The sequence below is a fragment of the Lytechinus pictus genome, chromosome 12, assembly GCF_037042905.1.
Source record: "Lytechinus pictus isolate F3 Inbred chromosome 12, Lp3.0, whole genome shotgun sequence".
NCBI classification, from domain to species: domain Eukaryota; kingdom Metazoa; phylum Echinodermata; class Echinoidea; order Temnopleuroida; family Toxopneustidae; genus Lytechinus; species Lytechinus pictus.
In genome coordinates, this window is record NC_087256.1 from 3727282 (window position 1) to 3743269 (window position 15988).

At 34.2% G+C, this 15988-nt stretch overlaps 1 protein-coding gene across 1 annotated transcript; it reads left to right on the plus strand.

Annotated features, from left to right (window-relative positions):
• Positions 1-225: 225 nt before the first annotated feature.
• LOC129272849 (protein Skeletor, isoforms B/C-like) lies at positions 226-14839 on the plus strand. The gene is made up of 7 exons (XM_054909942.2): positions 226-397; positions 8508-8657; positions 9249-9312; positions 10449-10560; positions 11476-11638; positions 12606-12681; positions 13144-14839. Exons 1-7 carry the CDS (start codon positions 355-357, stop codon positions 13307-13309), a joined length of 774 nt encoding a protein of 257 aa, XP_054765917.2. The 5' UTR covers positions 226-354; the 3' UTR covers positions 13310-14839.
• The last annotated feature ends 1149 nt before the right edge of the window (positions 14840-15988 follow it).

Genomic DNA, 15988 nt, shown 5'->3' on the forward strand with positions numbered 1-15988 from the left:
TTTCGCTACGTCCCTTTTCTTTTCTTCTCTTCTCTTTTCTATTTTTTCTCTTTCCCTCTTTTTCTTGTTTTTCTTTCCTCTTTTTCCCATCCTTTTATTTTCCACTCTCTCCCCTTTTCTTCATTTTCCCCGCAGATTTACCGACGATAAACAGAGTAGTGGGGGGGGGGGGGCGTCCAACCCCCACACCCCCTCCCTTAGCGACTGCCCTGCTTATACCCCTATTCTTTGCACCACCTCTAATGCAGTCGTGTAACCCATCACTTACACATCTGGAAAGAAGGTCATTTTATCCAACGATCAAAGCATCAGTTGCATCATTATCTTTACGAATTCCAGCGAGATTTTGTCAACATGGCTTCAGAGTTGGGTATTTTCTTCCTCGTGTTTTTAATTGGTAAGACTATGTTAATATATTGTAATATTCCATTTTTTAATGAAATTGTATAAGTTTTTAGTGTTTACGTACACGGTGCATATAATTGAGAAAATGAAAACAAAGATACGCACTGATGTGTCGACTATTCATAATTAACATAACATGTAAAAATGATATCAAGCTATGATGGTCAATGGCTTAGATAGATTTAGGGGACTGAATACGCTTCCCCTATAGGTGTTAATCACCTACAAACAGAAAATGTCACCATTTCAGATTTATATTTATTTATTTATTCAAATATATTTATTCAGGATGACAAGATCAGTTAAAAAAATGTTTTACATCATGGTCCTGACATTAAAAACATAAATACATGTAAATCAAGTATATTTAAGATGAGATAAAAATCAAAGTAATATTTAAAAAATTGTGCTTAACGTGATACAATGCAATACAAGAAAATTTACAATATGTTATACAAAGATACAAAGTAAATGTAATTAACTATAGTATTTAACAACGAATTAAAGTACACAATTCAGAGACAAAGTGTATGAATTAATGGTTACAGAACTATATAAAAATCGATAAACATCGATAATATACCCCCCCCCCAAAAAAAAAAAACAGCTAACATGCACGCCACTCCTGATTAAACGCAAGTTCAACCTTTCGAGACAAGCGGAGGGGGGGGGGGGGGGTTCTCGAATGGATGTGTTATTGCGCCCCACCGCACGGCATCACAACCATAAACCATAACGCAACCCTTTTGAAATTAGCCAAATTAGCTCGCACCATTTTCTTTGGTTACAAATGCATTATATTCCCATTATCAGAACGGTTTATAAAATATCCCAGCATGCGTTTTGCGCTCGCATTATCCATTTAGGCCTAATGAGAAACATCACGTTGCTTGTAAAATATAAAGCTAGAAATACTTGAAACTTCTTTAGGACCACCGCCCCCCCCCAAAAAAAAATCCTTAGCTAGCTCTTCGAGCAGCCGATCGGGGACAGTGTGGATGTGTTTTTTTCCGCCCCACCCCCATTTTAGACAATGCTGGATCCACCATTGTAATAAAGGGATGGTCCAGGCTGGAGAAATTTATATCTCAATAAATAGAGTAAAATTCACAAAGCAAAATGCTGAAAATTTGATCAAAATCGGATAGCAAATAACGAAGTTATTGAATTTTAAAGATGTGCATTATTCCAGTGCAGTTCTAGAAATGTCTTTATGAATATTCATTAGGTGGGCTGATGATGTCATATACCCCCACTTGTTCTTTTGTATTTTGTTATATGAAATTAGGTTTATTCAAAAATTTTCTACCAAGAACTAAAACAATTGGATTGACGACTGATTAAGTGCATTAGTTATTTATTGCCGCAACTTTTTTCATAATGGAGACACATCATTTACACATGTATGAAAAAATGCACCATTTATGATTTCATGTAATAACATAAGAAAAAGGAAAGTGGGAATGTGACATCATTAGCACACCTAATGAATGTTCATGACGATGTGCATATAACTGTTTTCACAAAATATTGATAAACTTTAAAATTCAATAACTTCGTTATTTGTTATCCGATTTTGATGAAATTTTCAGCATTTTGCTCTCTGAATTTTACTCTATTTAATAAGATATGAATATTTTCAGCCCGGACAATCCCTTTAAGCTCCCTGATTAACCAAGAGCTAGTTTACCACTAAAGTCACACACCTGTCCAAGGAAACACCATTTTCAGTCAGGTATTCAATGAGGACCACTCCAACAGAAAAAGGAATACACGGACTTTGAGGCAGGAAGATGTTTAAACACCAAATATAATGTGCTGTAACAACACCAATGGGCGTTGAAGTAACACCATGAATTTCACCGGTGTAAAATGCTACGTGTGGTCCTCTCACAACACCAATTGGTGTTGTAAACACCAGTTTATGTTTACACTTTGCAAATGTGTATACTAGTTTTTTGAATTTGTTTTATAAAAAAAAACGAAATCATAACCGAACCAGGGTGAATACAAAAACAGTAGATGTCAAAAAAAAATTGTACATAATAATCCAGATAATCGCTATACTTTTGGAACTGTCATAATTATCACTATCATGATAAGTTGTAATATAATCACAATGCCATAATAATGTCTTGATGCTATGCGATTTTCAGAAATGTCATCGATTTTTCTTTTATTTGGATTCCGGTATCTCTTAAACATCTGTTAAATTCCTCAAATTATTTTCACAGTTAATCAAGGATTGCCTAAAAGAGGTGTCAGCATTATGCCATATATATAGATAATCAAAAAGATAGTAATCACAAGATAAAAAATATGTGTCCATATTTTCAAGGGTTATAGTATTCTGAAAATCTGCAAGCGAGCTACAAATCGAAATTTTCGAAAAACGAATGAGCTCTCATCTGTTATTCTTGGTTCATAATATAAATTGTGTTTGTCCTATATCGTATGATTTAAATAAGAGGGAACAATATATCAGTAAGATTTCTACAAGTTATATGGTTGGACAAGGCCTATAAAAATAGAAAATGGAAATATTGCTATCATGGGCGGAAATCTCTCCTTGAAGGTAGGGGGGACACAATTGAGTTTTCCGTTTTTATGTTCTACAGAATTACTAACTCAAACACACACACACACACACATACATATATATATATATTTAGAAGAGGGGAGGTATTCCTAACTAAAGATGAAAGGCCTCAATAAAAAATGCGAGTGCGATGCGCGAGCCCTAATATGTTGATATTTCATAAATTGTGACCTGGAAATTGACCATTCTGAACATATTTTGTGAATCATGAACTTGATTCGAACCTATACCTAAACCATTAATGTGAGCGCGAGCTGAAAGTTTCTTGATTTCCAACCTAAAAACTAGACATTCGCAACACTTTTTCAAATCATGAACAGGATAGGAATTTAACTGAACAATAGATGCGGGCGCGAGCTGAAATTTTTTGATTTTCCAACCTTAATACTGGACTATAAACAGGATAGGAATGTAAACAATTAATACGAGCGTGAAGCGCGAGCTGAAAGTTTTTTATTTTCCAACCTAAAAACTGGACATTCATAGCACTTTAAAAAGAATATGAACAGGATAGGAATCTAAACAATTAATGCGAGCGGGAAGCGCGAGCTGAAAGTTTTTGATTTTTCAACCTAAAAACTGGAAATTCTTAGCACTTAATATTGAACGGAATATGAATCTAAAGAATGAATGCGAGGTGAATACAAAAACAGTAGATGTCAAAAAAAAAATTGTACATAATAATCCAGATAATCGCTATACTTTTGGAACTGTCATATCACTATCATGATAAGTTGTAATATAATCACAATGCCATAAGAATGTCTTGATGCTATGCGATTTTCAGAAATGTCATCGATTTTTCTTTTATTTTGATTCCGGTATCTCTTAAACATCTGTTAAATTCCTCAAATTATTTTCACAGTTAATCAAGGATTGCCTAAAAGAGGTGTCAGCATTATGCCATATATATAGATAATCAAAAAGATAGTAATCACAAGATAAAAATATGTGTCCATATTTTCAAGGGTTATAGTATTCTGAAAATCTGCAAGCGAGCTACAAATCGCAATTTTCGAAAAACGAATGAGCTCTCATCTGTTATTCTTGGTCCATAATATAAATTTTGTTTGTCCTATATCGTATGATTTAAAAAAGAGGGAACAATATATCAGTAAGATTTCTACAAGTTATATGGTTGGACAAGGTCTATAAAAAACAGAAAATGGAAATATTGCTATCATGGGCGGAAATCTCTCCTTGAAGGTAGGGGGGACACAATTGAGTTTTCCGTTTTTATGTTCTACAGAATTACTAACTCAAACACAAGCACACACACACACACACACATACATATATATATATATATTTAGAAGAGGGGAGGTATTCCTAACTAAAGATGAAAGGCCTCAATAAAAAATGCGAGCGCGAAGCGCGAGCCCTAATATGTTGATATTTCATAAATTGTGACCTGGAAATTGACCATGCATTCTGAACATATTTTGTGATCATGAACTTGATTCGAACCTACCTAAACCATTAATGTGAGCGCGAGCTGAAAGTTTCTTGATTTCCAACCTAAAAACTAGACATTCGTAAACTTTTTCAAATCATGAACAGGATAGGAATTTAACTGAACAATAGATGCGAGCGCTAGCTGAAATTTTTTGATTTTCCAACCTAAATACTGGACATTCATAGCACTTTAAAAAGAATATAAACAATTAATACGAGCGTGAAGCGCGAGCTGAAAGTTTTTGATTTTTCAACCTAAAAACTGGACATTCTTAGCACTTAATATTGAACGGAATATGAATCTAAAGAATGAATGCGAGCGCGAGCTGAATTTTTTTTATTTTCCAACCTAAAAACTGGATATTCATAGCATCTTAAAAGAATATGAACAGGATAGGAACTAATCAATCAATGCGAGCGCGAAGCCCGAGCTGAAAGGTTTTGATTTTCCAACCTAAATACTAGAAATTCTTAGTACTTAAAAAAATTATGAACAGGATAGGAATCTAAACAATTAATGCGACCGCGAAGCAAGAGGTGAAAGTTTTTGATTTCCCAACCTAAATACTAGACATTCTTAGTATTTTTTTTATATTATGAACAAGATAGGAATCTAAAAAATTAATGCGGGCGCGAAGCGCGAGCTGAAAGTTTGTATTTTCCAACCTAAAAACTGGACAATTATAACAGTTTTTCAAATCATGAACAGGATAGGAATTTTACTAGACAATATTAGAATCGAGCGCGAAGTGTGTGCTGAAGATATGTCATTTCCGGCCTAAAAATTGGTATTATTAGCATATTTTAAAATCAAGGACATGGTAGCTATCTAACTAAATTTTAATTAATGTGAGCGCGAAGCGTATCGTATATTTTGCTTTATTTTCCGACCAAAAAAGTCATCTTCTTTCACCTTATAGCAATAAACAGGATAGTATCTGACTCAACCATATTACTGATGCGAGCGCGAAGCGCGAAATGTTTTTTTATATTCAGATCTGAAAACTGAATCTTTCAAGCACTTTTGAAATAAAGAACAAGCAGTTTATCCCAATAAGCAATGCGAGCGCAAATCACGAGCTTTTTTTTTTATAGATTTAAACCTACAAATTATGAAAAGATGGATATCTTCCTAAATAAATAATTTGATTTTTTATATTTCGATCTAAAAAGTAAAAAAAAATTAAGCACGTTTTGAAATAAAGATATGGCTGTGTATTAATGCAAAGCGAGAGCGAATTTCTGTATTTTTATACTATGACCTGAAAGTTTTCTTTTTTTTCAATTATTCCCCTCTCCTTCCATCAGTTAATTTTCTTCCTCGTCCTATCTTTCTTAATTTTCTCCTCACCTTCCTATTTTGCGCCGCCAATAGGGGGTGGGCCGCCGCTTCGCCCCCTTGATCTACCTATGATGACCCCTCCCACGGCAGGAATTTTGTGTAAAAATGGAATATAAATGCATCGTTAATAGAGTATCTAAAAACAAATTTTGGGGGATTAAACATAGTAAAAATTCACTGCGAAGGATTAATCATAACTCATAAAAACTATTCTTTTTACTGAATACGCGAACTATGAAAATATATTCCAAGTAAATTTGGAATAAAGGGATAATGAATTGGTTTAACAAGATATGTTTTTACGGGGTATGGAACATTCTCGTCTACCATCTATGCACTAAATTTACTTATAAGTATCCAGTGGCGATTTTCATTTTTCATTTTTATTAGTTATGAAATTGACAAAGGCTATCGATGTCATCAATGTCGTTACTCTTTGGCTGGCATATAGGGCTAGATGCGAGTTCGAGAATTGTCGGGCCGGTATGCATTTTCTTTTCCTATCCAAGTTCTTAACAAAAACTATCTGTTTATATTTATTTCGAAATTCGAGGATACATGTGTATAATTTCGATTTATTTTTTCTATAATAAAAGACCACAAATAGTAGGGGGACATTTGATATTATTCCCCCCCCCCTTTCCAAAATGGTAGGGGGGACGCGTCCCCCTGTCCCCCCTGGGATTTCCGTCCATGATTGCTCTCAAGTTAAAATAGGAGAAAAGGATGAATGAGGATATTATTGGATATCATTTAACATTCCTATTTATACAAATCACATAAGCATTAACTTGAAATTCAATTAAGCGAAACAATAACCATGATTTTTTTTGCCTCTGAGAGGATTAGCTTCCATATAAATCAAATTTCACACAATCACATTCAAATAAAAATTACACAATAAATTATGAATAAGGTTTGCATTATCCTCTTTTACTTTAAATTTTGGAAACCGATCGTCTGTTGTTAAATTTCATTTGAAATAGTTACTTCTCGCTGCATAGGTGTCGATTTCTTGTGATGATTGGGGAATGATTGGTGTCTGAGTCCCGTCGAGGGAGCGAAGCGACCGTGGGTGGGAGGGGTGTGGGATTGGGGTATTCCCCCTTCCGACGGTAGGGACTTTTTAAGAAATTGACATGCGAAAATTGAATTTTAGAGCATACTAAAATCACTTTCTAGGCCATAATATTGTAGTCAACTTTCACGATCAAATTACCAAACATTGTAACCCACAACAAGTCTCAAGTTTACTAGTATTTTATTCCAAGAAAAGGAACAACTCAAAACACTGACAGAAAAATGAAAGTAGGCCTACTTGAATACAGAATAGCATAAGTAACTCTTAAAACAACCAATAAGAACAGATTTATTGATAAGGTAAAAACATGAAAATACAGTTCCGTGTAAAGTCAAAATGTAATTTCTATAAAATAACAATACATGATTTTTTTATCTCGTGTCAGATTCTGACATAAGTGTTAACATTGCAAAATCAAAATATAGTACTTCCATCAAAGTTCAAACTTTTCAAATAGTTTATCTGGATTTCAGAAATGATGAAGCTATATTCCCAACTAGTGTAACTTCTTATATTATATATTAATAAGAACATATAAAATGCATTTGTTGTTAAACCAATTTTGCTTTTATGCACCATCGAAATTAGAGAGGGCCTAAACATAATTATGCATTTATTCATGGCTCATGAAATTACCCTATATTCGGCACATACATACAGATGAGTGCGTTAATTGTTTTCAAAACAGATTTGTCAACTTCAGAAAAAACTTAGGATTAACTGATTTGGGGGACGAATTTGGTTTTTCTTTCGTTTGTGTGTATTTATGTGTTACAGTAGTCATTTTTTGTTGTTGAGTTTGTGAATTTGATAAATTTATCGTTTTTTGTGGAGATATACTTTGTTTTCATGCCATCGAAATATTGGGGGTGGTTGGACACGCCACCCCCACCTGATTTTTTTTATATGTCTCCCCATCCCCCGGGATTGACACCCATGTCTCGCTGGTAAAATATTATACCAATTTTCTATTAAACTCTCGTTCATAAATTATTTTCTCTAACTTGTATAAGATTATTTACATCTACCCAATTTACATCAATATCAATTTTGTTTCTCCATTGAAAACAACATCTGTTGGAGAAATTTTTTTTTGAAAGGAACTGTTTATATATTTCATTACTCTTAGCACTTTTTATACAGATCACTGAATCATTAATTCTACAAACATTAGTGTTGTGGAACAGAAAGGTCTTGAGGTCATCGCTTTGAATTTTATCCACCATGGTATTTCTTTTTTATCATCTTCTGCAATCAAACATACCAATTTTCTTACTTCTTTTTATATTGATTGTCTACATTTTTTTTATTAGTTGATATGTAACCAATTATCCCAACTATGTATATTATGTATATCATGCCACTTCTATTGTTCTTTATAAAGAATGATTTTCATTTCATTTTGTATACGTTAGAGTTGTTTTTTTCATTTTGTTTGTTTGTTTGTTTGTTTTTTGGGCCTGTCATTTTTTTGGAGACGAAAGACCCCGAGTGTTCACGAATGATTTTATTTTTTTGCTTGTCAAAGTTTTCAGCCAAGGAAAATATGGAATCAAATCCCTAATTGATCAAGAGACTGGTTTAATGGATGTTATTTTATTTCATTTTTTTGTTTTGCTTCACAGGCATTGTCAACACAGGGGCACAGCAGTACAATGGTAAATTGATCGGGGAGTTTCCAGCTGGTGGATCTCATATAGTAGGAGGAAACGTGTATGCTGTTGATGATGACACAATCAGAATTACCAATTTCGATTACGATGGAAAGGGGCCAGGTAATAACGTTTATGTTTACCCCCTCTTCCATTTTACCCAATTAATGATTGAATATCAAATAAAACAAGGGGTGAATTGTAGTATCTAGGGTTTATTCTGTAAAATTACACATGATGATGAAATACTGCAAACGGCAAATGGTTACTTTAGCCAATAGTACAGAGTATAAATTTGACATATTTTATTGAGTTGAGAAAGAGAGAGAGAGGGGCTGCTGCGTATGGTGCTTCAGCACCCCTATAGCCTCTTGTCGAGGACCTGCCGGCTGCTTCCCTAGCGAAGCGAGAGATATCCTAATTCGCTTTGCGAATTAGGCCTGGCTCGCTGCGCTCGCTAAGCTAAATTCGCTTTGCGAATTGGATATCCCTCGCTTTGTTCGGGAAGCAGCCGCCAGGGCCTCGACAAGAGGCTACAGCACCCCCAGCTCTCCAGCTTCCAAGGCCAATGGATTTACCCGGAATAAATGTTCCCCGAGAGATATACCGTGACCGAAGCCAAAGAGTGAAATTGAGAAATCACCCCCCCCCCGTCTTACTCCGATGAAAAGATAAAAAAAAAAACGCTTTTAATGTTTTTATGTTACTTGGCAGATGCACATATATGGATAGGAAAGAACGGCAATGCACCTTCGAGTAACGGCGAATCAATTTACCGGTATGTGTTTATCTTATGATCGGAGAGAGTCGCATCAGAATTTCGGGTGGTGATGTCGGTCTTAATCTATATATTTTTGTTGTAATTTATTGACTCTTTTGTATTGATACATATTTGTAAATTTCATGTGTAAAACGTTTGCCAATTTATTCAGCTATTAAGATGCGATCATAAGTTTTAACAAATCTTATCTACATCTTGAGTTTCACTTTCAGAAATTATGTGGTAGATTTACACTTTATTTAAAAGTTCATATTATTAAAGTGCTCCAAATGCTAAGTTTCACTTCGAAACTCCCCGGTCACCACATTAAAGGGGGTTGGCACCATTGACATTAAAATCCCATTCCTGTCGCATTTATTTTATAAATTATATTACCTTAAAAAGTCTCTGATACTAGTATTTAAAAATGTCGCTCTTGGAAGTAGGAGGTTTTCGCTCGTTCACTTTGATTACTACCGCATCGCCTGGAAAAAACTCGAGTTTCTTTCTTAATCCCCCCCCCCCCCTTATCGTGCAGTGAAATGCCCTCATCTACATGTAAAAGACCAATCGGGGACTGATGGGTGTTATAAATGTAGGTGAAATGGTTATAATTGATATTCGAAATATTTTAAATGCCAGGGGCGGGGGCCCGGGTGGGGGACTAGCTGCTTGGTCAGATCAGTGTAGTCTTCCGTGTATATGCTGTCCACGATAGGCAATTTCCATTGTTTTAAATGAACTCACATCGATCCTTTCTCAAGCCCCCAAAAGTCCGTTCAAATTTTAGTATACTACCGCGCCTGATCATTTTTCTTAAACCTTTCTTCTCGGGGGGGGGGGGGGCGATCCCGGGGCGATTTGTTCAATCAACTTTCTATTAGAGTGACGCCCTTCGATGAGAAGTAAACAAAAAAGTCCTCTGATTTTACCAAAATATTTACAATACTTCACTTTCTCCATGTTCTCTCTTTAAAAAAAAAAGATTGATTACAAATTAAGAAAAAAAAATCGCCCACTAAAATATGCAACAAAATGGGATAGATATGAAGGTCTATAAAACATGTTAAGAACCTTATATCTACAACATTCTGTTTTTATCTATTAATTTTCAAAAATACAATTGTCACTTTTGATGGTTTCTGTCTTCATAGCTTCACTTATAACGTTGCGATGAATGATGAATATCTGGGGGACCTAGATCTACCAAGCGGGGATTCGGTCACAGATCTGAAATGGATTTCTGTCTGGTGTAAACTAGTCAGTGTGAGTATACCAAATCCTACAACAGAGGAGTCCATACTGAAGTTCATAATTCTGACATTATGGTCTTCACACTCGCTAGGGGTGTATATCACATACTCCCCAAATATCTCTGAATTTCATTTCTTCAGTTTAATTTATTGTATCCGAATATCTAACACATACCGAGCATATAAGAAAACAGTTTACTCATATCGTGTCCTGCTTTACCAACAGGCGGATAGGCCTAAATAGTATACATAGGAGTGACTTATGACATGTTTGTTTGATTGCTTTAACATCATTTCTCTCTTCAACACAGTGGCGAACAGATGAGGGGCTTGGGGGAGCTTCCCCCCCCCAAAAAAAAAAAAAAAAAATCACCACCAAGAAAAAAAAAGAGAAAAGGAAAGAAAAGGAAAGAGAGAAGGATGAAATATGTTATTTTATGAATATTATGTCAAAATCTATCACAAAATTAGATTTTGGTAATAAAAATGTCGAAATTTTAGCTCGCTCACAAATTTTTATAAATTTTGCCCGATACGCCATATTTCGCCCCCTCAAAATGTTTGCCTATTACGCTATTGCTTCAACATGATTATATTCAAGAAACATACTTCGAACTAATGATATATATATTCTTTGTATATGTTCAAACAAAGAAAAGTATTAAAACTCCTTGGACAATAAATTTTTAACGAATATTCTGTAAGCAAGAGTTGTTAATGACATTCACATGATTCATAATTTCAATGAAAAATACTTTTCTCTTTTCCATTTCCATTTATATTTTTGTAAACTATTGGAAAGTTTCACAAAACTGTTCGTGAATTACGCAAGTACATGGAACGACAGGAACATGGTCCCCAAATTAATTCCTTAAGTAGAATGTATTTCCGAACTCATGTTCTGTTTTTCTTTTTTGTTATCATTTAGGCTTCGTTTGACGAAATCACCGTGTCAAGTACTTTTACTCCCCCAGCGGAGACAAACCTCGGTCAACTCTCTGGAACATATGGACTTTCTGCTTCGTCTGTCGTCATTGTTAACGATCAAAGGATAAGATTTGAAGGATTTAATTACGATGGATCATGTTCTGGTTTGTCTATATGCTAAATTTACTCATTAAAAAAAATCCGTATACTTTAATTCAATGCTCGTTGACAGTGTAGTACAAGTCATTTCAGCCTTTTGGACAAGGTGAACTGATGCCATGGTGGGGGCGGGGGCGGGGGAAGGCACATACAGATTTTTTTTCCTTCATCTGTATCACGATATCATGCATGAATATTTCTGAAGATAGATCTTCAATAGGGAGACTCAAATTGAGGCCTGGCGAATAATTCATATATAGAGCTATTCGAAAGTAAGTTAAAACTGGTGATGTTTTTTATGCGCTATAAATAATAATCATTAAGGAACATTTTAATGGTGAATATTACCACACACAAAAAAATGATCACCTGTCGTTTTTTAAGTCATTCTTAAAACTTATGAACAGCTTTATGAAACGGCCCCCAGTTCTACAGAGGTCTTTCTCATTTGGGAATAAATATAACGAAGTGGCAGTTATTAAGTCGCCGTTAAAATGATGAGTATATAAAAAAATAAATTGACATTATAGAATTTGCATATTGTTTTTGTTATTCAAACAATTAAAATATATAATTCATTTCGACCACATTTTTCTAATCTAATGTTTTAAATATAAATTTTCATTAAGTGTCCCTCTGATAAACATCTGATCAAATTTGAATCTAATTATCCTGGTGCACTTTGACCTTTGACCTATTAGCTTTATAGTTGGTAACATGGCCAGTAGACTACTGCTACTATCAAACGCCATTATAGGCTATATACAGTACATGCAAATCAGAAAATCATATTTATATTTAGAAACATTTCGTCGAAAAGTGCAACTAGTTTGAATAACAATTACAAACGATTCACGTTGATGATGTTGAAGGTATATATATCAGAATCATTTTATTATTTTACATTTAAAAAAAAATTCTTCATAACAATTCTCAATGAAACTGATTTCATTATATTTCGTAATTATGCAGGTGCACAGTTTTGGGCAGGAAATGGTCCAGCGCCATCTAGCAGTGGACATAATGTTCCGGATGAAAACGGAAATACGTAAGAAAGAATATTATACAATGCTATTTTTATTTCGAAGGCTTCGGTATTTACATTTGATTTTAGTCTGTGTAGATTGATACTCATGGGCATTCGATAGATATTGGGCAGGGGGTATTATATCACACAAGTGCTAAGGATACATTTTGGTGACATGGGGATAATGTTAGGAAAGCAGATCGCATAAGATAGAAATATGATTAAATTTAAGGTGGAAATGAAAAGATTGAAATAAGCGACAATTAAAAGGAAAGGGAAGATTATAGAACAATAAAGATATCAAAAGGGGATATGATAACATGAGGGGGGATGAAAGAAACATCAACCCCATCCGGCCTTAGAAAAAAAGTAAAAATAAATGAATAAAACAAAAACAAACAGAGATTTACAATCGCCACTGCCTGAGGCATATTCTTGGGCACTACCTAACCTCCGTTACATCCTTTCTATCTTCACATTTAGATCTCCACTGAGCTCGTATTCAGGTAGCGATATCGAACTGGTCCTCCCCGACGATGGATCGGTATTTGACATCGATTATATTGGTGTGTGGTGTCAAGACGCTGATGTCGGCCACGTCGTCATCCCACAACAAAGTTCACTCAACATTCCTCCACGCCCGTTGTAATACGGTTGTGTATTCACTGGCAATATAATTATGCTTTTCGCTTTGTCATCTTTCGTTTAAAGGTCAAGTCCACCTCGAGAAAATTTATACAAGCATAAATGCTGAAAGTTAAATTTTCATCAAAATCGGATGTAAAATAAGAAAGTTATGACATTTAAAGTTTCGCTGATTTTTCACAAAATTAGTCAGAATCAATGATGTCCCTCACTCACTATTTCTTTTGTAATTTGTACAATATTTCATTTTTACAGATTTGACAATAAGGATCAACTTGACTGAACCATAAATGTTAAACAATGGTGAATCATAATCAGAGAGAAATGAAACTTTTTCTCAGAACAATGAGGAGAAAGTTAGAATATTTCATATTATATATATTAAAATACAAAATAGTGAGTGATGTCATCAGTTTCCTCATTTGTATACCGACCAGGATGTGCATAAAATAACTGTTTTGTGAAATTAAGCGAAACTTACAAATGTCATAACTTTCTTATTATACATCCGATTTTGATGAAATTTCTAGTGTTATGCTTGTTGGATTTTTCTCTTATTATTCAAATCAACGTTCAATCAAACAAACAGTTATATGCACATCCTGGTCGGTATGCAAATGAAGACTGATGACGTCATCCACTCACTATTTCCTTCGTATTTTATTATATGAAATATGAATATTCTAATTTTCTCCTCATTGTCAAGTGAAACAACGATTAATTCCTTCCTGAACATGTGGAATTAGCACTGTTTAATACTATATAGTTCAGTCAAGTTGGTCCTTATTTTCAAAAATTAAAAAAATGAAATATTGTATAGTTAGAAAAAAAGAAATAGTGAGTGAAGGACATCATCGACTGTCTTATTTGCATGTCACTGAATTGGGCATATCATTGTTTTGTGAAAAATAGGTGATACTTTAAAATGTCATAACTTTCTTATTTTACATCCGATTTTGATGAAATTTTCAGCGTAATGCTTGTTTGATTTTTCTATATTTATTAAAATCAACATTTTTCTGGGGTGGAATTGACCTTTAATAGTTTAAATGGCAGAATTGTATAGTAAAGTATAAGAAGGCTATGTTTGGAGAAAGATTACATCACAATTTGATAATTGTTTACATTATGAAACCTTGCAGTGAGTTTCTAGAATTAAAATATCCCTATTTATCTGCCAAATGTTCATGTTTATAATCGTACTCTCTCTGCTTTAGCGTAATGGTCGGTATCTTTTAACATGATTATAATGATAACAATACCAAATCGTACATTGTGTTAATACGTTGCATTTTCATCATGGAAATATCAAATCATTGAGATCTCTTCAATATTAGAATTGTCGTTTTGACAACACTAATTATTCATTAAAGAGTGTTGATTTTTTATTGTCTATCTATATGGGATTCATAAAACCAATAGAACCATATTATTTCATATGGCCATTCATAACAGTAATCATACTATATATAAATCATTATAGAGAGGTGGAGGGATGGAAAAGAGAGAGATAGACACAGAGAGACAGAGAGGGGGGGGGGGGGGGGGAGAAGTGAGATAAAGGGACGGTCAAGCTGAAATAAATGTGACGTTTTTCCAACACGAATACAATCACATCTAATACGTGGCTCACGGAGGGGGGGGGGGACCCTTGATCTATTATACAATTATTATACTGGTAAATGTGACTTATTTTGGTTGGTGGTATTAAAGGAAACTAGAAACAATAATTGCTACAAGTGGCATAATAGTTATTATTTTGACTCCAACTTCAGTTAAGCCTCAGTCATAGAATAGAAAGAAAGAGGGCATGAAGGAAAGAATGACAGATCTAATAAAATAACGAGTATACTCAAACTAGAAAAGCAATTAAAGAATAGCAAGAAATAATAATTTTGACTAAGAAAAATACACCAAATTTCAAACTCCCAATGCAATTTCGGTCAGAAAAAGCGAAAAGCAACAACAAAATATTTTTTGTCAACAAATTGAAGGGAATTTGGCTAAAATCTCTAGATTATAGCGTTAGAACCCAATATCCAAAAAATCTTGGCGGTAATTCAGCACCCATGCTTCCCATACCCATGTTTTTGTCAGGCATTGTTTATTACCATTCATAATGTAATGTTTTAAGAACTAGATATACTTAGTAGTGAAAATACTGGAAACACAAAAATATTGAAAGAAACATAGGATTTGAATCTGAAAATGTGTGAAACTTTTTAACTTTTCAGCTTTGGAGCCTTATTTAGAGTCAATATGCGCAAGTTATTTTGCTTGCGGTTCTAGTTTTCATGGGGGGGGGGGGGGTTGAAAAAGATACGCATTCTGTTCTTACTTTTACGCGAAAAAAAATGCCAGCTCACACTACACACTCTGTCACTCGCACTATTTGACAGGCAAATCAGTGAGATAAGTATTCTCTTTATGAATTACAGCAAAACAGTTACTTAAGTGTTCCCTTTTCAAATAAGTATATCACTTATCACATTCGACTAATTGCTTAGTAATTCTGCTGAGAATATCTCACTTAAATCGCCCCCAAAATCAGCTCGCCCTTCACGCTAGCATTAATTGAATTTAATGTATTAATAATTGTCCTTTGTATGAAATTCATTTCACATCGGGTTTACAAATTAATTAGTGAGATCTTGGCCTATATCTTCTTTTTTAAATTTTCTTA

Excerpts from the sequence above, each read along its gene's own strand:
- LOC129272849 (XM_054909942.2), top strand. The coding sequence starts at position 355 with ATGGCTTCAGAGTTGGGTATTTTCTTCCTCGTGTTTTTAATTG. Across the intron at positions 11,639-12,605 it reads TTACGATGGATCATGTTCTG|GTGCACAGTTTTGGGCAGGA; the intron begins GTTTGTCTATAT and ends GTAATTATGCAG. Across the intron at positions 12,682-13,143 it reads CCGGATGAAAACGGAAATAC|ATCTCCACTGAGCTCGTATT; the intron begins GTAAGAAAGAAT and ends CTTCACATTTAG.